The sequence below is a fragment of the Protopterus annectens genome, chromosome 1.part0 (genome assembly GCF_019279795.1).
Source record: "Protopterus annectens isolate FY-2018-M chromosome 1.part0, PAN1.0, whole genome shotgun sequence".
Lineage (NCBI taxonomy): Eukaryota > Metazoa > Chordata > Ceratodontiformes > Protopteridae > Protopterus > Protopterus annectens.
Window position 1 is genome coordinate 1,056,088,861 of NC_056725.1, and position 23,507 is coordinate 1,056,112,367.

At 37.2% G+C, this 23,507-nt stretch overlaps 1 protein-coding gene across 1 annotated transcript in view; it reads right to left on the reverse strand.

Moving 5' to 3' along the window:
* LOC122799665 overlaps positions 1 to 23,507 on the reverse strand; it is a 1,990,791-nt gene that overhangs the window by 60,685 nt on the left and 1,906,599 nt on the right. Inside the window, exon 50 of the mRNA XM_044068913.1 lies at positions 7,014 to 7,134. Within this exon, the coding sequence (XP_043924848.1) occupies positions 7,014 to 7,134 (121 nt within the window). The remainder of the gene's footprint in view (positions 1 to 7,013; positions 7,135 to 23,507) is intronic.

Genomic DNA, 23,507 nt, shown 5'->3' on the forward strand with positions numbered 1-23,507 from the left:
TCCTATCGTACAGGGTTTGATTTCTGCAACCTTCACTTGTCTACTGCATAGTCTTGAGTAAGTCATTTAAGCAAAGTACACAAACAGAAGACAGTACTACTGCAATTTCTTAACACCATAAACTATTTCAGAAATAAAAGAAACCTGGTTTTATTTGATGCCATTTTACAACAGAAACAGTTACAAAAACTCATCCGACTTGTACTCTCTACTGCCACCAATGCATGGTTTCTAAGCTACTTTACCAGCAGAACTCAATCTGGGAAGTGGGATGATTCTTACACCCACTTCCCACCAGTGTCTATAAATGTCCCTCAAGGCTCTATACCTGGCCCACATCTATTTGACATATTTATCAATGATTTTCCTGCAGTTACCAAATAAGCTGCAATAATTCAATATGGTGATGACTCCAACCTAATCTACTCAGCCTCTAACTTGACTGAGCTGCAAACAATAATTCAGGGTTCCTTTTCCTCAATAAAAACTGTCTCATCAATTCCCAAATACTTCTGAATCACAGGAAAACTAAACTAATGCTGTTTACAGGTAAGCTCTGTTATGTTAACAAAAATCTCTTGACAGTTACATCTACTAACAAATCAAATACTGAATTAGTTATTAATATAAAACTTCTATGAGTCATTATAGATGAAAGCCTAAAATTTGACTTCTACTTCAAACTGCTATTATTGCTACCAGTAGTATAAAAAACAATGCTTCCATTATTCTGTGCCAGTGATCTTCAAACTTTGTCAATTCATGAGACCATTCAGATTATTACATTTTTTGTGGAACCCCATCCTCTCCAGAATTAAAAAAATTTAAAGAAATCATTGAAAACATACCAATTTTGTGTAAAAATTAGAAAAAGAAAATTATAGTTACCTTGTAATATTTTTTTAATGAACAATTAAAGAAGAATTACAACTTACAAACAACAATTGTGAATAAAGATGTAACATAGAATATAATAAGAATAATTACATATAATTTTAATGACTGGGATGGCTTGCATTTTTTATACAAAATGTTAAAATCCGGTTGTATTGGTGGTGTCTGTAAACGCATTTCATCTTCGGCATCCAATCTACTCCTGTATTTTGTTTTCATTCCTACGTAAGTAGAAAATAATTTTTCACACAAGTAAGCTGTAACAAAAGGCATTAAGATTTTTGTGGCTTTCTTAGATATTTCAGGACATTCTGTGTAAATCTGTAACCAAAAATCAAGAATTTCTTCTTGTTCGTATTTTGATTTTAATGTTAAATCTGTTGATATGTCAATTAACTGTTCCCTTTCCTTCACTAACAAAAGATCAGATTTATTGTAACAGTGAAACAGATTTTTAATCCAGTCATATGACTCGGTTTGTTCTGAAAAATACTCTCTCAGTTTTTCAACTGAGAAATGTGTTCTTAATGACAGGGAAGTGCTTGCATTTTTTTACACAAAATATTAAAATGTGGTTCTATTAGTGCTGTCCGTAAACACATTTCATATTCAGCATCCAATCTATTCCTGTATTTTGTTTTTGTTCCTTAGTAAGTAGAAAATTAGTTTTCACATAAGTAAGTTGTGATGAAAAGCATTAAGATTTTTATGTCTTTCTTAGATATTTCAGGATATTCTGTGTAAATTTGTAAACATAAATCAAGAATGTCTTCTTGTTCGTATTTTGATTTTAATGTCGAATCTGTTGATATGTCAAGTAATTGTTCCCTTTACTTCAGTAACAAATGATCAGATTTATTATAATATTGCAATTTATTGTAATAGTGAAACAGATTTTTAATCCAGTCACATGACTCAGTTTGTTCTGGAAAATACTCTCATAGTTTTTTCACATTTCATTCTCCATTAGAAAATTATTAAGTTTTTCAAAACATTGCACGTTATTATTTTTTTACATATGATGTCCACATATCTAATTTTAAGACTTGTTGTTGTGTCTTATGGCTATGGGGTCGCCACAGCGGAACTCCGGTCCACTAATGATTGGCAGTTGATTTTTATGTATCGAGTTGCCAGCCCTGATGCACAACCTTCAACGAAGGTATGCCCATTCACGCATGTCTCTGTGCAAAAGACGCTCTAGCTGAGAGTCGAACCGGACAGCGTCTTACTGTGAGGCGACAACTCTACCGGAGCACCACCACCGCGGATACATCTAATTTTAAGACTAGTGCATTAAATTTTTCATTGATTTTAATTATATGCACCTTAAGTCCTTGAAAGGATGAAGCAAGTTCATTTAAAACTGAAAACATATCTGAGAAGTAGGCCACACATTGCAACCATATTTCATTAACTAAATTTGGAGCATACACACGTTTCTGTTCTTTTTAAAAAAAAATCTTATTTCATCTTTTAACTCAAAAAATTGATTCAAGATTTTACCTCCCGATAACCATTGTACTTCTGCATGTAATTGTAAGGTTCTATGCTTGTCAGATAATTCTTCACATAACAAAGCACATCATCTTGAATTTAATTCTTTTTTTATGAAACTTATAATTTTACTAAAAAAAAAATCAAGGAATTCTTCTTATCAGAGTTTAGCAAAAACAACGACCATTCATTTTATTACTTGGAACTCATGTCTTGCTACTTAATTCATTATTTATATATCAACTTGGTTTTACTTGTCCAGATTATTGAGTCCCGCTAGAACCACAGCTCATTTTGTGCATACACAGATGCAGGACCAAAGTACGTATTTTCAAATAAATCCTTATAGCACATTTAAAAACCAAGCCAGAATTACATTAAAATAAAGTAAGATTATAAAGGGGGGGGTGGGATTATTTGTGCCGGTGTGTGTAGATGCATCTGACTGCATTGCTAGTGGATTGAGTATTAAGAAAAAAAAAGTTCCCTTACTTAATCACAGTTTGTGCACACATAACTGTCTATTGCGTATTCTATTTAAACCTTTTAGTTTTTAATTTATTTGTACTAAGTACTGTTTCTGCTGGAAGATCTTTACCCTGTGGGCCTCTGTTGAAAATGTCCTTGTTTAATAAGGCAATGGAGTCATTAACATCACCACAGGCAATTATGATCAATAATAAGCAAATAAATGGCTTTCTGGAATGTCTGTCACACTACTATAGTACTCATCTGAAAGAACACGGCATTAGAGATAGGGATGTTGGTTAGCAAAATATGTCTTACAGTTTGCTGGAAGAGCTCTTGACTTCAATTACTTATCTGGGCTCTTACTAAATAACTATCAACCACCTTGAACTTTCCTCTCCACCTGTGACCATCAACAGTCCTTACTAAGGCTTAAAAAGAGCCAGAAGGGATGAATTATCTTGTTTTACACACTGTTAATCAGTAGATACAATAAGACTATTGATTTAATGACGCATGTGTTCATAAATACCAGCAACATCAGTATATTTGTATGACAAGTATGATGATACAAAATCATAGCTGTTAAGGGTTTCGAAATGGGCCCAAAACATATGCTTGCATTGATGTTAAATGAAGAAGTTAACAATGAATCAACAACACATTTTTTTTCCTGTTGCTGTAAGGCTCAGAAGACTGCGCCAATTAAACCTGAAAATTTAGTCAGGCTACATTAGCAAGTGACAGTTAACAGACCTTACAGGTCTTGCACCTATATGGAAGCATGTTACTACAGAAAAACATGCATATTTACTATTACAGCAGTCTAATAATATACATGTTATTATCTTTGTTATTATTTAACTTATTTGAAGATATTTGTGTAACTTTTGCTCCGGCCGAGACTGACCAGCCAAGCGCCACAGGGAAAAGTCCATAGTAACCATTGCCAATCCCAAGGCAAAGGAGTGGTTTATTCCAGCCATGGCTAGTGAAATAGTCTGTCTTCTTTTATTCCGGATCGAAGATAGAATTCACACTTGCTTACTGGATGGGAGTTTTATACAGGAAACAGTTACTCGGTCTGCTCCCTGGGAAACGGGACACTATGTGTTTTGTAACTGATAGCAGTCAGAAAGAATTAACATGATTTTTAAAGGTTTTTGGTAATTTTTATTACTTTCATTACGTATAAACTGCAAATGTAATTTTGCACCCCTAGTTACTGCAGCTAATACTTAATTATGACAAGTTCTCTTTATTTGGAGCTATAAGCTGTTTTAATTTCTTCAACACTATAACTTTCAATGACAAGTTAGTATTTTATTTTACAGGGGTCCAAGATCCATCTTATGTCAAAGGTAATTGCACCTTATCAAGCTGGCCATATTGCCCCCTTCGCAACTTAAGTTTTGCATGTGAAGTCAACCAAAAAGGAGGAGAATAAAGGACAAACTGAACAACGGAGGAAGAAGTACAGTCTGAAAGCTTTCCAGAAAATGAAAGGGTGCAATATTATTCTACTCACCTGCTACATTTATTTAAATGTAAACCAGATAAATGGATCAAATATATTGAACAGGAAGAGAACCAGAAAGTTTTGTTAGACTTTTTTTGAAAGAGAGACTTCTGTGTTGCTTACTTTTTGTATTTCTTCCACTGGACACTTAACTGCTGTACAGCAGGTAAGGAACCATATATATCCTACTTTCTTTAGTGCTCCCTGCATTATTAAAATAAATATTCATTTATTCTGAGAAGAAAAGACCATGTGTTCAAATATTGTTGTCCATTTGCTTTTTATATTTAACTGCCTTTAATTTATGCCACTAATGATCATGAGGGTCCTTCTGCTATTTCTCTTGACTAAGTGGATATCTTAGAGATCACATACCTGATAATGCAATGGCATGAATGTTCAGATATTAAATTACAGCTCCAAACTTGCCAAGTAAGACTTGGAAAAGGCCCAAGTATAAGGGACATGTGCTATTCGCCCGTACCAGAAGTCATATGATCACTGTCACTGAGAGGCAACACAGAGGTTTGTGTATATAGGGACCACCAATACGTATTGACTTCACACTAACAATTTATGTTTGAGATAGAGATATAAAATAATATAAATGCATTGAGCAATAAATTACACAGTAAATTTTATTTTTAACATCTAATTCAGTGGAATTGTAATGTATACAAATACAGATATGTACATTTATATACCTAAGGATACAATGTGATGGTTTTTTTTGCCTGTAAAGTCGATGTTGTCATTATTTTCTTATGTTACTTATTGTGTTCAAAAATTCTATACAACTCTGACGTTGATTCACAGAACTCTTGGGGAGGTTACGCGGAACCACCTGGGCTTCCACGGAACACAGTTTGAATACCGCTGTACTAGAACAATGCTATAACAAAATTGCAAAATTTGCTGCCAATACATATAACAAAACTTACTTTTGCACAGAACCAAAACTCCTTAATTGGCCGGAAGTATGTAATTACCTTACCTACTTCTCATCTAAAAACTGCCCTTAACATACTGAATTTTCATGAAAATGCCGTCTCTAAAGATCTGCTATAGTGGTAAATCCCAAATAGGCAGCTAGGCTCTATAAGATAAATGCCTTATTTTAACAACTAATGTTCAAAATGCCACTGATGATGCTTTGTACTCTAGCTTCATATCCAAAATCTGAAATTCAGTTCCTGCTTGCATCAGACAACAAGCTAGTTCACTTGTCTTTAAATCCTGGGTAAAGCAATATCTTAATGACTCCTGGCTTTGTTCCTGCTTTACTGCTCCTGGTTAGACTTACCAAATGACTTTTCTTCATTAATTAATTTCTCTTTTTCACTATTAGCTTTATAACGCTAATAAAACTAATACTAACTACTGATGGGAAATTACTACAACATTTACAATACCCCCAACTAATACTTCTTTTCACTCTGCTGATTAACTTTCTGCTATTGCTTCCTTGCCTCATCTCTTATACCCATTTTCTCTCTCTACATCTTACTTCCCCTCTGATTTAGTTCTCTCAACCCTCCACTTAATCCTTTCTACTTTATTTAACACACTCTCTGCTTGTAAATATTGGCATTACATATATTTAACTTGATTAAAGTGACTTTGCTTCTAGTTCATCACCTATTTAATGATTTCCAGTTTTGTACTTAATTGATTTTAATTCTGTCATTTTATAGATCGGTTGTTTTTTTATGGTTTCTTGAGCTTTTCTCCCAATCCTCTCCTAAAATGAGTTGATTTATGCCCAGACAGATATTCAAGGCAAACAAATGTGATTAAATAAACAAATAGACACACATACAAACAGTGATTTGAGGCAAATGAGAACTTGTACTAGGCTCTGTAATGGTCTCCTGGACTTCAAGCCTACTAACTACCTCTACTAACAACAAGAGTAACTCCAGATAACATCAAAAAGTTTGCAGAATCACAGTAAACTCTTTCAAAAGAGAGCATACTATAAAATACTTAGTAAGTCTAGATGGTTCCATCTCACCCTAAAGGACTCTTGCCTGGATTTTAAACCTCCTAAAACAGGGTTGCCATTCATCCTTATCTAGGCTTTTAAACATTCAGGGCCCAGAGCAGTCATCAGTCCTCCTCTCTTTTGTGTTCTTCAGCACTCACATGAGTGCAACAACAAAGTTTTTATTTTTTTTTCAATGGCCCATTGCCGTCAAAATGAAATGCCCACCTTCCAGAATTAAGTACATAGTCATTCTGAAATCCTACCATTCTCTGAGGCGATATGCAGGTATAACACTAGATAATGTAGAATTATAATGCAGGAAGTCACCTTGACTAGAGCCTGTAGTCAATTTAGTCCCTTAACATGACATTTTGTGCTATTTGAATTCTTGGCCAGTTTGATGATCTTACCTTGTCTATAAACTTTCCATTGCATTTTTTGTGCTGTAAGTCTTTTTACTGTATGACATTTTAATACCCTACCATGATTTACTGTAATAATGTTGTTGCTGAAGATGTACCTTGAAGTCCAATTCAGTTATTAGTTACATACATGAATGAATGAATGAATGAATGAACGAATAAATAAATAAATAAACCTACCTATTAACAAATAGCAAAATGCCATTATCGGAATAAGTAAAAATACCTGGTAAAGAATTTCTTAGTAGTAAAGAGGCTTCAAAATCATAAATTTGAGTTTGCAGTTCATCTACACGTTGGAAAGCATCCAGTTTTAAACATCTTTCATGGGAAAGCTGGTGTTTTATCTGGTAAGACAAAAGCAGAGTTAGTCATTAGAAAAAAAATGTCTTCTTCTTTAGTAGAAACTATTGAATATGTGATAAACAACAGTCCCAATCCAACAGTTAATGTTAGCAAATTGAAGCTTTGAGAACTTCTGTTGCAGTAATACATAATAGTGCAAGATAATTACACAGCTGAGATAACTGTATACCTTCCAATATATCTGCAATTACTCCAGTTAGGATATAGGCATGCCACAGATGATTGTTAAGAATGTCAGACCATGCTACAGCTGCAACAAAAATTAGAAACTTTATGCTAGTAATATGACTGCTACTTACGGACTGTCTCACTATTTCACAGCCTGTCAAACATTCACTTAGCTTACTGTCTTGTTTTGAATCACATAGTAGTAGTGGTGGTGGTGTCATTTTATTTAATAACAGTTGTTTTCGTTTATTTAATTTCACAGTCAAAGTAATTTACCCTTGCTGTAAAGTATTTGTAATGATGTTCATAAAGATGCCGGTGCCCTCTTTAATCCCTATTAGAACAAAGGTGGGGTGGGGGGGTTAAAAGGGCACTAGCCCTGCCCCTTACAAATGGTATTATGAAGATATAGTCTGAAGGTGTTGTTCATTGGGGGTTGCGCTTACATCAGGAAGCATCAGTTTCATATGCATATATATTACAGTATGCATTATGCCTTGTTCAGCATGCCTAACAATTCCTCAGTTAAGTTTTCAGGTCAATGTGCCTGGTCCACGAATAGAGAGTAGATGTCGGCCACTGACTTGTTAGTCCTGGTAGTACTGGATATTTAAGATATTTGCCCCTAAATATAAAAGATGATGAAAGAAATATCAGAACATATAGTCTTCCTATTGAAATGTCAGCACTCAAAATGCCAAATGCCGAAACCTAAGGAGAAGAACAAGTCTGGGAAATCATGCTTCTCTTTAAAACATTCCCCCCTGTACCCCTCAAACTTATATATACCAACTCTGAGATCAGCATACCTTGGAAAAAAGGGAATATTCCTAAAAATGGCATCTCGGACTTAGTATATACAAGTCCAAGCCTTCAGCTTGTGAGTCTCTGCATTTTTGGGACTTGTTCCACAGCGTCCCAACATTTCAAATGCTTTAGTGAACCAACTATAACCATTTGCTAGCTCCTAATCAGGTGTGGAATTTTTTTTTTTTTTATATATAGCTAGTATTTTAAGCTAAGAAGCTCAGATCATGCTTTCTGTAACTCAGTATGGCAACTGCTGATATACTTGGTTTATACTTTTTTTAAAAGACTGACAAGTGCATTGTTTTTGGAGCAGATCAAGGACCAACAAATAGACTATCATCCCAGGGCCTCACAGGATGTGAAAACAGAAAACTCAGCTGGACAACCATCATGAATAAATCATGAATGAGTATCAATATAGAAGGATGCCTTTCTTCTTGAGTTGATTGAGAGGTGAGGGCAGAACTAACATAGATGGCCAGCTAATCGTGCCATATAATTACTTTTACATGTATTTCAAATCACAGGGGCTCCTTCTACAAGAATGTGGTAAGAACTTTCAAGTCACTAAGTGCAAGAGGTGAGATGTTTAAACAGAAAAACTAAATGAAGGCTCATGAAGATGTTTCACTGCAAATGTCATATTATGAATATGTCAGGCTGGGATTTTCTTACTATACTCATTTTAAAAATAATAATGTGCCTACCATAATTTCCCCTAGGGGTTTATAATACCATCTGGAGGGTTAAGACAGCCCTTTGCATTTAATTTTTCTATCCAAGGTCACTCTACCTGGTTTTGGCTACTCTCACTGTGGAACTCAACATTCTGCATGTCGACCACGATATAAACCTAGACACACACACACACACACACACACAAAACATATATCTATATATTATATGTATATACACACTTGCATATATACAGACCACAGTGTGTGTCCGTGCAGCCAATATGAAGAACTCTGAACAATAAGAAGGCTCACGTAGTGTACCTAGGTTACAACAAATGGAACAGCGTGCCACCAAAAACAGTGTTGTCAAACTTCTTTGAGACTATCACCAAGGCCCTGGATGAGGGAAAGTCAGTACATACAGCTTACCTTGACTTGAATTTATTGATTTTGAGAATAACAATACAGGTGATAGAGGGCACGATGGTAATCATTTCTCATCTCAAGTTAACACTTAACCTATGCCTCCAGAATATACCGGGGAGTTTAATAATGATTTTGAACACAATTTTCCTCCCCTTAGAGAGTCAGAGAGAATAGGAAATCAACATAGACAGGAGGCTTTTTTAGATCATCCACATTCCCCAAAAGGGCAGAGGAACAGGGGGGAGAAGGAGAAATTTGGGGAAGAATAACCAGAACAGGAGGTAACTTTACACAAGTAGACAACGTAGCATTAGCCTATGAGGGTAAGATGTTAACTTACCAAAGCTACAATATTTTTAATTATGCAGACTTAGAAATTAATAAGGATTTAAGTTTGTACCTTCAGCAAAAGTAGATACAGCAGATGTGTTAATTGAATTAAAACCATACACTAGGAAACTTAATTTCCAAATAATGTTTAAGGACCAGATTACAGAGAAGGTATATAACACATCTGGGGTTTGCCTGAAAAAGAAAAGCACATTTAACCCTCCATTCCATCCTACAGTTGCTATATTTGAAAAGACCCGTATGAAAGAATTACACAGTTTACTGAGATCACAGAAGAGATATTACAATTTAACCAGGGATAAAAGACTCCTTATGAAAGGACAAAGGAATAATACCACACTTAGGATTATGAAGTCTGATAAGGGGGAGGGATTGTTATTGTAGAAAAAAATGGATTATATAGGTCATAAGTTTATGCTCCTTCACTACACAGAGAGATATGAAACTGTCTCCAGGAAAAAAATCAATGTAGCAAAAAAAGATACTATTGTTATTAGAAGATTCCTTACTACAAGAGGTAATTACTGAAGATTTATTTCACTTCTTGGTGAATGAGCATCCGGTTATCCCAACAGTATTTGGGATACCAAAAATTCATAAAAATGTACAAGACCCCCCCCATTGTTTAATAGCTGCAGCTTATACTTCTAAGACTTACCCTTTAGGAGTGTTTGTAGACCGTATTTTGAAAAAATGTTTTGGGCGAAGTGGAACATATACTTAAGAATTCCTGAGATTTTTTTATATAAACTTAAACAAAATTATTTTAGTGAATTGTGTAGCTTCTCGAAGGTAGACATTGTTGATTTGTTTAAATCAATATCTCATAAAGAAGGTCTAGAATTGTTCTAAGAAGACATACTTGAACTCTCTAACTTGAAATGGAAGTGATGGAAATGACACTAAACAACAATTACATTTTGTTTGAAGGGGAATTTTTTAGACAAGTAAAAGGGGTGGCCATAGGAGCCAGTTGTGCCCTTACATACACTAATTTAGTGATGTATAGGTGGGAAAAAGTTCATGTACTAAATTCTAGATTTAAGAAAAACTGGTCCACCTACTTACGCTTTTTAGCTGATATCTTTATTTTGTGGAAAGACAATGAGATAGTTAGGAATTTATACTATACATTAACAACATTACCCCTGTCTTATTTTTATACATGTACAGTCTTACGACAGGATTGATTACTTGGATGTAACAATTTTTAAAAATAATGTTAATGGTTATTTTGGATCAAGAGTATTTAGGAAACCTACATTTTCTAATAGTTACTTTGATTAGAGCAGTTGCCATCTAGGATACACTAAGAAAACATCTTTAAAGGGCGACTAGTCAAGACAACCAGAATGTACTGATTATTCTATTTTCATGGGTGAATTAAGTAATTTAATATATATGGTCAAGGAAAGGGGTTACCCATTGGCTTTATTATACAAAATTATATTCTCAAGGGATGGGGCACTAAATGCAAACCTTTCCTTGGTTTGGATGAGATGATAAATTTGCAAGCCCAACATACCAATTTACATAATTTTAATTCTTTTTCAAATTCTATGGTGGTACATTTGGCTCCTATCCAAAAGACATTATGAATATTATGGTTAAAAACTGGAATGTGTTTAGAGGTAATACTGACATGTTTATGACTTTGGGGAAAACCCCTAATTTTGTGTTTAAAACAAGTAAGAACTTGAAACATATACTTGGACACTCAAAAATTAATCTACCATGCTATAGCAGGAAAGGCACAAGGTACTGCGGAGCAAGCAACCAATGTTGTTACATTTTAGAACAGAAAAAGTTGTCCATAGGGTCTCTGACAATAGAGATTGAGTTAGGGGAGGGCAATTGTGCCACTAGAAGGCTAGTTTATATAGCTATATGCACATGTTATAAAAATCTTTACATTGGTAAGACTGAAAGGCAGTTTCATAAACCTATTTACGAGCAGACCCATGCCATTGCCTGGAGAAATACCAACAATGCACTATTCAAACACACACTTTTTTGTCCCTCTTTCAAAAAGTTTTTATTTGGAATAGTAGAAATAGTTCCAAAGAATTTGAGAGACGGTTCCTGGGAAACAGAGCTAGAAAAGAGAGAGAGCTCATTTGGCAGCTCAGGTTAAATGCGGTACTTGTACCAGGGTTAAATGATTACATTTCTCTAGTATCTATTTTAAAAATAAGAGCAGCTGACTTATAACACACACACATACATATGTAGAATGAAAAAACACTCGCAGAATGGTTGACTTTGAGGGAGCAATTAAATTTAAGCTTTTCTACTGAGATGCAATATTTTAAAACAACATTTCTAAAGTTTTATTGACAAAGAAAAATTTTAGTGAGTTTTTTGAACACCACATTTATTGTATAAAATGTATTTTTTATGTATAAAATTTTGATGTCAAAAGGTTTTCCTGTATCGACACTTAAACGGATGAATTGCAGACATTTTTATGTATTTCTATGTGTGTGGGTTGTGATCAAGTGTGATTTGTGGTACTGTCTCTTTAAATCTTTCAATTTTTAAATTAATCCAGTATTAAATGATTGTTTCAAATAAACTATAAAAAGGCTTTTAACTTGCTATACTAACAGACTAACAGTTCTGATAAAGCCCAAGTTTATGAGGTATGAAAACACTTAATCATACTCCTATGAATTACTTTTGTTTTTAAAATGTTTACTAAGCTGTATCAATTTTGTATTAAAAGTCTTTCATAAAGTGGTTGTGGACTGTTTTTTCTTGGCAACACTTTTTTTGTGGGCACACTGTTCTGTTCGGATTAACGGATCTACTTTAAAATGACTTACCATTTCATTGAAGTTCAAAACAGCGAGACAACAACATCATTGCAAGTTTAAAATCAGAAACTCCTGGAACTTCGTATTTCCTCTCCCGGAAATTAACCACTTGGCCACCGGCGATAACATTACAAATGGAAGCAAATTACACTTACCGAAGTAGGGGGCTTTGCCCTCCACACCTCCACATGTGGGGGCCTTTCCTCTCACACCACCCCTTCTTAAATATACCAACTCTGAGATCGCATACAGCAGAGAAAGGGCAAAGTTCACCAAGGTGGCCAAATGGTTACTTTCCTGGAGAAGAAATATGATGTTCCGGGTGTTTGTGATTGTACACTTGCAATGTTGTCTTCTCATTGTTTTGAACATCAATGAAATGGTAAATCAATGTTATGAAGGAGATGCATATTATCTATATATCTATATATATATATATATATATATATATATATATATATATATATATATATATAGGTTCATAGGTTCATAGGTTCATACTAGGCTATCTGCCCAAGGGCATTTATAAGCCTAGCCCATAGTTATTTGGCTTTCGCCACCCTTTAGTTTGAATAAAACTATGCCTATTATTTTGCTGTGCCTCTGTCAAGCAGTGACACTGAAGTAATCCCTGGGGTATATCTGCGATCCCCCATCCATTGGTCAAGATTCCTCTTGAACAAGGCCAGCAAGTGCTCTGCCTCACATGTACCGGGATTTTGTTCCACAGCATAGGAGTCTCTGGGTGATGAATCTGTCCCTCCAGCATGTTCTATTAATAACCGTGTCAAGGTTTAAGTCTCCGCCCTTGTGGTTCTGAGGGATCTAGATTTTTGAGGTGAAGCATATTCATCAAATCAGGGTTTGACATGGCCTTATATGTCAGGCACAGGTCACCTCTGAGCAAGCGGTATGAGACTGAATAGAGCTGGAGTTCTTTCAGTCGGGCAGCATAAGACATATTTTTGAGACCCTTTATCCTTTTGGTGAGGAACTTTTGGGGCCTTTCCAGCTGCTGCAGGTGTCTGGTCAGATACATTCCGAATGGGGCATTGTACTCAATCATAGGTCTAATGAGTGATGAGTACAGTGGGGCGATGACCTCCCTTGATCTAGATGTGAATCCCTTCATGATCAGGTGGGCAATGTAGAAGGTTTTCCTAACTACTTTAGCAACATGAGTGTCAAACGAAAGGCTACTGTCAACCTGGGTCCCCAGATCCCTGATGACTTCTTCTGTGCTCAGTGGATTGCCACCTATATGGTAGCTAGGGTAACCTTGTTTTTCCCGAAGGGTATGACTATGCATTTCTTGGCATTTAACTTTAGGCCATGGCTCTGGCACCAGTTATCCGTTTCTGTGAGGCCCTTCTGAAGGATATCTGTGTCAGATGTGTTTTCGACTATGGCCCAGTTTGCAGTCATCTGCAAACTTTGTCAGCCATAACCCTCCTGTGTTTGCTTGTACTTCAGAAAAGTAGATGCCGAACAAGAGTGGACCCAGGACTGAGCCCTGTGGGGCACCACTTGTGACAGGCTTTGAGTCTGACATGGCTCCAGCAACTCTGACCCTGTGGGTTCTGTCACTTAGCCAGTTTGCAACCCATCTTGTGATGTATGGGTTTACATTGAAGCTGATGAGTTTTTGATGATACCTGAGTGGGGTATTGTGTCGAAGGCCTTTGCCAGGTCAAGGTAGGCTGTATGGACTGCCTTTCCCTCATCAATGGCCTTGGTGACTGTCTCGAAAAAGTCAACCAAGTTTAAAAGGCATGATCTGCCTTTGACAAAGCCAAACTGGGTTGGATCCAAAGTCTGCAAGTTCCCTATGTCTTTATTTATGAGTTCCATTATGATCCTCTCCATGGCTTTGCAGATAAGGCTTGTCAAGCTAATGGGACGGTAATTTCCAGGGTCGGTGGAGGCACCGCCTTGTGAAGTGGGACCACAGTCGCGGCGCCACTCCTTGGGTAATGATCCTGAGGTGAGGCTAAGATTAAACAGCTGTCCTAACTGCGGGTTTAATTCCTCATTGAGTTCATGGAGCACACAGCCGGGACACCATCCGTCCCATGGATGCTGTGTTTTTGCTTTGGAGAGAGCAGTTCTCACCTGGGCGTTGGAGATGTTTGGGGGCTACAATCCTCTGGTATAGATATCTCTCCTTTTGGGGGAGGGGAGAAGTTTGCACTGAACCTGTCAGCCAGTATGTTGGCAATGTGTGTAGGTTCAGTAATCTTCACATCATTTTGAACTAATTCTGAGCATATCTGGGAGTTTCCTCCTAGGTTTCTAACATAGCTAAAGAAGGCCTTATGATTGTCTTTTGAATCCTTGGCGATTTTTCTCTCAAAATTTGCCTTGGATGATTTTATGAGAGCTCTTAGTTTTTTACTTATAATGATCAAGGGTGTTTTACCTTTCAAGGATTTTGCTCTATCTTGTAGTAGCTTCCTCCTTTTGTTGTAGAGCTTGTTTATGGCTGGGGTCCACCAGACTGGACGCTTGCCTTTGGTACAAAGAGTCTTAGTTTTGTTTGGGATTGCCTGATCCATGCAGTCCTGTAGGTGCTGGTAGAAGGCATTTGTAAGTGATTCAGCGGTTTGAGCAATGTTTACCACTGGCTCAGGGGCCTTAAAGGAGACCACACTAGTTTTTAGAAGTGTGAAGTCGGCTTTTGAGAAGTTTTTCACTGTGGTCTTTTTTGTTTCAGGTGGGGGTGGGATGAGGACCTCCATTGAAATTAGTTTATGATCTGATCTCACCAGTGAGGGGTATACTTCCGGTGTTGAACATTGTGATCCCATGTTCGTGATGATGAGATCAAGTATGTTTTCTCCTCTTGTGGGGATGGTGACTAGTTGTTCCATGGCATTTGAGTTTATGAACTCCAGGAACCTTTGGGCTAGAGTGTTTGGGCTTGAGTAGTGTTCCCAGTCTATATTAGGGTAGTTGAAGTCACCTAGTATGATGGTGTTTGGAGATACATTTATCCCCTCCATTGTTTTCAGGAAGGCCATGTGAGGTTCCTGAGTTTGAGAGGGTGGCCTGTAACATGCTACAAATTGCAGAGCAGTCTTGCCTATGGTTAATTGCACCTGGATGGTCTCCGATGCATCGTGCGTTGCCACCAACCTTGAGGTGTGGGTGTCCTTTATGAATATGGACCCCCTTTCTTGGTGTTGTCCGGATTTTGGGGCCGGAACGCATGATATGAGGTGAAACCTGCTAGTGCTGGGGTGCTCTCAGGAGCCTTGAACCAGGTTTCTGTCACAGCACAGACATCGATGTTCTCCATACTGAGAAGGGCCTCGAGCGTGCATCTTGAGATTGAGACTTCTGGCATTGAGCAGCATTACCCTTAGTTTTTTACTTTTTGTGTTCTAGGGTGGTAGGTTTAGAATTTGAGCCTTGCCTAAAAAGGCACTATGGGGTGGCAAGAGCCTTTGCCAATATCCGGAAGCCTAGGGGTGACAGGTGCAAGCCGTCCCTTGCGAAGCAGCGTGGCTTGTCCAGCATGTCATCCCAGGCAGACAGACATTGGATCCCCTTTGAATGACACCAGAATTTAAGCCAATTATTAAAGCTGATCATCTTATCACTGTATTGTGGCATCATTCTAGGTGAAGGTAGGATACTGCTCAAGGTCAGGGTCATACCTGCCTGGGCTACATAATCAGTGTGTGTGTGTGTGTGTGTGTGTGTGTGTGTGTGTGTGTGTGTGTGTGTGTGTGTGTGTGTACATATATATATATATATATATATATATATATATATGTACACACACACATCGATGTGTGTGTGTGTGTGTGTGTGTATGTGTATATGTGTATGTATGTATATGTGTATATATATACATATATATATATATATATATATATATATATATATATATATATGGATCTACAGTGTTTTTATGAATTTACGTTTCACCGAAACATGAATGGTCTTGTGTATTTATGCGAAAGTGCATTTTAGAGAAAGTGCACTTTCGCATAAATAACTAGGTAAAACAAAAAGCTAAATTACTTAAATAGGGAAAAACATGCAGCTTGCATGTTAACTTAGTTGTACATCAAAGTTTAGTGTTGATGTACAAGTAAGTGAACTGTTGTTGAGATCGTAGTACAGTGGGGATGAGGGAACATTCCCTTTTCCCCACTGTAGTGCGATCTTGGAGTGAGAATAATAAAGTAGGGGGGTGTGGGGGGTACAGGGGGGCTTGCCCACCCTGCATAAAAGTGTTTTAAGTGTTGATTTTTTTTTGTTATGCATTTACACAAAAGTGCGTTTTCGTTGAAACGCATTTTCGTGTAAATACATTCGTGGATTTCCATTTCAGTGAAATGGAAATTCGTTTGAATGCAGTAGATCCATATATATATATATATATATATATATATATATATATATATATATATATATATATATATATATATATGGGTCTACCTGACATCATCGACAGCGGAAAACACCGACAAGCGAATCGCGAGCGCCAGAAGATCGACAAGCAGAAGACCGACGCGATGGATGAAAACACCGACGCCGAGGATGCCGACATGGGAAAAGGCTGTGTAAGTATGCGGTGGTGACAGACGTTAGGGTGCGAGTAAGGTAAGTGTGGATATTGACGGTCTGTGGGGATAGGGGTGGGTTAAGTGAGTTAGGGTTAGGGACTGGGTTAGGTAAGTGTGCGGTAGTGATAGTCTTTGGGTTAGGGGCGGGTTAAGTGAGTTAGGGTTATGGCGCGGGTTAGCTGAGTATGCGATAGTGACGGACCTTAGGGTTAGGGTTTGGGTTAGGGTTGTAGGTAGTTGTGTATGTGCGGTTTAGTGTGGGTTTGTAGGGATTTTGGTGTGCTTGTGTGTGTGGTTTTTGGACAGGGGATGTGTTTTGTTTGTTGATTGTTGTTATTGTGGTGTGTGCAGTGTATGAGGTTTCGTGTTTGTGTACCGTCGGTTATTTCGTTGTCGGGCATGTGAGGTTTCGTGTTTTTGCACTGTCGGTTATGTGGTGTCAGTAATTTTGTTGTCGGTGTTCTGGGGTTTCGATTATGTCAGGTAGAACCATATATATATATATATATATATATATATATATATATATATATATATATATATATATACATACATATATGGATAGATATGGTTCACCTTACTTTGGTTAATGGCTAATACAAAAATTTTGTAATGTTGATAGTTTTCTTGCCCTGCCCAATTTAGTTAACAGGAAAGCTGTTGGTCGTGGTGCTAGATTAGTATAGTACTGAGTTAAGGAATTTGCCTTTTCTGAGGTATTGTGTGATCTCCGAGTTGATATATAATTAGTGAGGGGGGGGGGGCTACAAAAATATTTTTTTATTTGCTTACTACAAGATAATGTCCTGGAGCATGTTTGGTATTTGATCAACATTTTCTTTTTTCATTTTTGTTTTTTGGTCAATGTTTTTCACATCAATGCTTTGCATATGTGATGTTTTTGATTAGATCTATATACATATGGGTCTACTTCGGATAGTCAAATAACCACAATATCGAACCTGACAAAATTATCAAAATTCAGAATATCAAAAATGAAAAAGGAAGAAAACAACTTTTTTTGCAGAAAGACAAGGCCCCTTGCACCCCACTACTAATTATATATGCAAACTCTAAGATGACACTGCAGTTGGGAAAAGGCCAGTCCCCTTAAAACTGCTGTAGCCTCATCTCAAACAATAGATGTCCTATGCACTTCACCTCTTCAATCCTCTGAATTTCAATAATTTTATCCTGACATTTTAAATGTGTATATATTTTAAATATGTATATGTATGGCACACTCTCTCTCCCTATACATATATATATATATATATATATATATATATATATATATATATATATATATATATAGATACACTCAGGCAAAAATACAGAATCTCTCTCTCTCTATATACACACACACACACACATATATATATATATATATATATATATATATATATATATATATATATTTTTATATGTATATATGTAAATATGCTTTTATGTTGGCCTAGTTTTATATATAACGTGTACTGTACATGGTCGACATTTCAGAATGTCGAATACCATAATGCCGAGACCATTTGATCGACATTCGAAATGTCAGCCATGTAATAAAAAACCCTACAACAATAATTGACCTTCATACTACTAGCAAGGGGGGCTATGCCCCCTGCACACTCCATGGGTGGCTATGCCCCCCCCCCATAACTTAAATATACCAACTCCGAGATCTCACTATAGTGCAGAAGATGGAAATCTTTCCATTCCGCACTGTACCGAGATGCCAGTTCTGCATGGTCGATATTTCGAATGTCGATCATATGGTCTCAGCTATATGGTCTTCGACATTATGAAATGTCGACCATGTGTACGGGACCCATATATATATATATATATATATATATATATATATATATATATATATATATATGTGTATACACACACACACACACACTCCTGTGTGTGTGTGTGTGTGTGTGTGTGGAGAGAGAGAGATAGAGAGAGCGATAATAGCTAGATATTTATTATTTTATTATTATTTAACATTTGTTTGTCAGGATAGTCCGACTGGACAACAAATGTCCGTTTTCAGTGGAGTCCTAGGGAGAAAAATTACATAAGTTTACAGAGAGAAGAAAAATTTATAAGAAACATATTACAGAGTAATAGCATACAGATGGCAGACTTTACAGCTGTTAGTATACAATAAGAGGATATTCCCTCTTTTGGTTAAAAATATAAGTGTACAGAATATAAAGTGATAGTAGATAAGAACCTGGTAGAGCATTGCAAGATATTTCACAATTGAATAAGAGTATTGTTAGAAAAATCTATACATGCTGCTTAGAAAATATATTTACATACATGCTGCCTAGAAAAATATATTTACAATGTGTGCTGCTTAGGAAGATGTGTATTTAAACATTCAAACATATATAAGTTGTGTGATCAAATATATAGAGAAATGTGTGCTTTAGTTAGAAATAAATGTACTTAAATCCATAAAAGAGAATAAAGTTTGGAAAGTAGTATATAATGCATTTAATTCTGTCTTACTAGAATAATAGTAGAAATAAACCTGCATATTATTGCTTGAAGCACAAGCTGCAGTGTAATCAGAAATTTGACCTTGGCAGCTTGCAAACACAGCCTGGCTCATGTCTTTCAAGTAAAGATTATTTTGCAAAGTTAGAAAATAATAAATCTGTTCGCATGTGTGTCCTCTTTCCTGCCTCCACCAGGAGAGTAGCCTTGTGCGCACTATCTCTGATAGTGCGCAGCTGGGAGCTAGGAAGACAAAGAGAGGCATTAAGGAAGACATACATCTATTGTATTCGAACTAATCAGAGAACCTTGAATTGGCTACATCCTCAGGAGGTCATCGTGACTGACCAGGTGTTTGCAAGGCTGTAACATTCACATGGGAAAAAGACTTTTGAAAACACAAATTCAGCACTTTTTATGAATTACTATGATGTAAAGACCCTGTCACTGACCACGCCAGTGAGGTGGGCAAAACTGATAATGACAAGTATAAAAAATGGTGTCCTCTGTCAATAAATCAGTCAAAATTCTATACAAACTTTGTGTATGGTTTTTTGCCTCCTAATGTACATTAGAAAATAAGATATCTGAGTTCTCCTGCATTATTGTTTGTTATTGATTGACATTGTTTTTGAATAACTCAATGATTTTTACAGTCTGACTCTAACAAATTTATTTAACATCTTGGTCCTAATCGTGCCGGAATTCCCTTGGTAAGCTACAGGTCAGAATATATAGGTGGTACGAAATCTGCAGAAGAAGGAAAGACCTCCGACTGAATTGTCGTGCCCAAAGAGGCTGTCCACTTGTCTGATCTGTGGCCGAAAAGCGGAAAACTGGGTCCTAAAAAGCATATCAAACATAAGCAGGAGGCTCGGGTAAGCAGAATTCCTCTCTTTGTTTTTGTTTTAGATCGGGGACCAGGTTACACTGTGCTATTGCTAAGGTTTGTGATAGCAGGGAGAGAGGTAGTCGAAGTATTGTATCTTGAGTCATAGATCAGGAAATAAAACAAAGCAAAGTAAACAGTCATTCTAGACACTACTGTGAATACGGGGAATAAGATACCACGTGGTACAAGAGAAAAAGTTACGTAACAGTTCTGTTTTTTTTCTCTCTCTCTCTCTTCTTTTTTCTCTTTCAGAGACATGGGAAATGAATGCACTAAAGGGTCACGTGACCCGCCCCTAACAGAAGATGCAAAATATATGCAATTACAGAGAGCAGATAATGTGAGATATTTTGCAAAATGGGTTAACAAGTATGACTTTGATGGTAAATTGGATAAAATGTCATTAGTAAAACTTTTGAAACAGTTAAAATCTGACGCAGAAGGTCAGGCAAAAAAACAACGACAGTTGGGTGTTCCTCAAGCACATAGGTGGATTGAGGAAGCGAACCGAAGGGAACAGAAAAATAAAAATGCAAAGGCATTATTTTTAGACAAAGAGGATAATAACATAATAGTAGCATCGGTCCCTCCCTACCACGCCCACCGATGCCTTACTCAGAATATGAAGCGGAGGGCGGGCTGAACCCCCACGTTACCCAGAGACAACAGGGATATTAAGACAACCATTTGTAAGAGAACCTATCGGGACTAGATCCCGAACACGTCAAACGTTTATAGATGTTCAACCAAGCGGAAGTTTATTAGATGAGAGTGAGGAAATCTGTCCATTAATAGAAGTACCAAACCCACAGGCAGGACAGGAGGGCCAGGCCTCAACTCTCTTAGTGTATAGACCATGGACACCGGAAGACATCCGAAAAGCTACAGAAGGAATTCCCCATCCAAAAATTAACTTTGAGAAATTTCTACAGGATTTACAGGGTATGAGATTGAGTTACCACTTAAATGGGGAAGAGGTAGAAAGAGTAGTTAGACAAATTTTAGGTCCAGACTGGCACATGATTTGTGGCGCCTGGAATGCCCGTGACGCAACACAGGCCACTCCCACATAATGACGCAGAACTAGATACTAGATTGAAGGGTCTTACAGACCGCATTACTGAAAAATGGAAACCTAGGGCAGACTGGACTTGCATTAATCAATGCGTACAACAAGACAATGAAACAGTGGATGCATACTATGGTAGATTATTAGAATGTTTTAATAACCATAGTGGCATGCCTGTTCCTAAAAATCAAAAGAATGATAGCTCATATGAACAACAATTGAAGAATGCATTTTTGAAAGGTTGTATTGCCCCTATCAATAGCTTCATCACAAGCACATGATAGATCATCGAACAAGTAGGCTTCAAGCCTTGTTAGAATATGCTAGACATGCCGAAAAACATTTTAACAGTAAAAAGAAAAAGAAAACGCAGGTCTTCACAGCTGAAGACGGTGCGGAAGTTTTTGTAGTACAAGCAGCCAAAAAGGGTAAACAAAATACTCAGGGTAACAAACGCTCTGACAGAAACTCAGAAATTTATGAGAGCAGAAAGAAAAAAGGTGAGTGCTTCAATTGCGGTAAGAAGGGACATTTGGCAAGGGATTGCAGGAGCAAGGCACCTGGGGAAAAAAAGAATAAGGAAGATGAGGATTGACTATATGACAGTTATGCTGCTCAGCAGTCACCAGGAGAGACTAATGAGCAGGGGAATGATGTAAATACCTTAGAAGAAACAAATGACATGCAACCGGATGTAGAAGTTGGGGAAAGTGAAGTTTTAGATCTGGCATTACTGAGCTTAGAGCTCTATTTAGCAGACACGAAACCGGAAGTTACACTTCTGGTGGAAGGGAGAGAAGTCAAATTTCTGTGTGATTCAGGAGCATCACGAACTTTGATACATCCTTCAAAGTTACCGAACATTCTGAGTCACCTGATTACATATTAGTGAAAGCAGCAAACGGACAGCTGTACAGGGAACCACTTTCCCATGATATAGCAATAACTGACCCGTCTCGGCATGACCCAAAGAAGTAAAATAGTACTTTCTGCCAAATGCCCCATGAACTTATTAGGAAGAGATCTTATGCAACTTTTTGGCATAGCAGTAGTCCCTACCATGAACGGTATGGAGGCACAGAGACAAACTGATACTTTTGTAATACGGTCGGAGGGTGAGGCTTATTATTGGTACAGCCAGGATCTGGTTACAACCGGTCCAGGGGCAGTGACCAAGGAACTGATGAATGTAGCCACCAGCAAGGTGCCTCTCCTCGATGTTGACCAGCAGCATTTATTACATTGTACCCTATATTATTGTAACACACCAGGACCTGATAAAGAATACGAACAAAAGTTGTTCAGGAATCCTGCAAATAGACTGATACTACGGACCCTATATTGGGACACTGAGGGCAACAGTGTGGTGAGCTGTTCGTTACCTCAGGAGTTTTTGGAATTGTACAAATCCAATAAACTACCACACGTTAGCCTAACCAAAAACAAGAATGTTAGGTGGGTAGACTTGGGTGACAAAGTGACAGGATGGGAGAGACTAACTGACTCAAAATTATCGGACTTAGGAGTACAGAAACAGAAACTGAATTGGTTAACGCAAGCACGCCCAGCTGTACACTTACAACAGAGTGAAGACAGCTGACTGGCGTTCTTGATAGAAGAAGAAGAAAAAGCTTTGAGTGAAATACCAAATGTTCTTTGGTCAACAGGAAAATCAGATGTAGGACTTATTCAACAGCAGGGCCAGTAGTTATTACACCAAAATCAGCCTTTAGACCAAGAAAAAGACAATATCCTTTGAGCAAGGATGCGGAACAGGGAATCAAACCTATCATAATGGCATTACTTAAGAAAGGGATACTGGTGGAATCTTTAGATTCACCATGTAATACTCCTCTATTTCCTGTAAAAAAAGCAAACGGGAATGGCGGATGGTACAAGATTTACAAGCTGTAAATGATGCGGTAATACCAAGAGCACCTACGGTGCCAGACCCACATACCTTGTTAAATGATTTGAAGCCGCAACAAAAATATTTCACCGTGGTAGATATTAGCAATGCATTTTTCTCAATACCTATCCACCCTGACAGCCAGCATTGGTTTGCATTTACATTT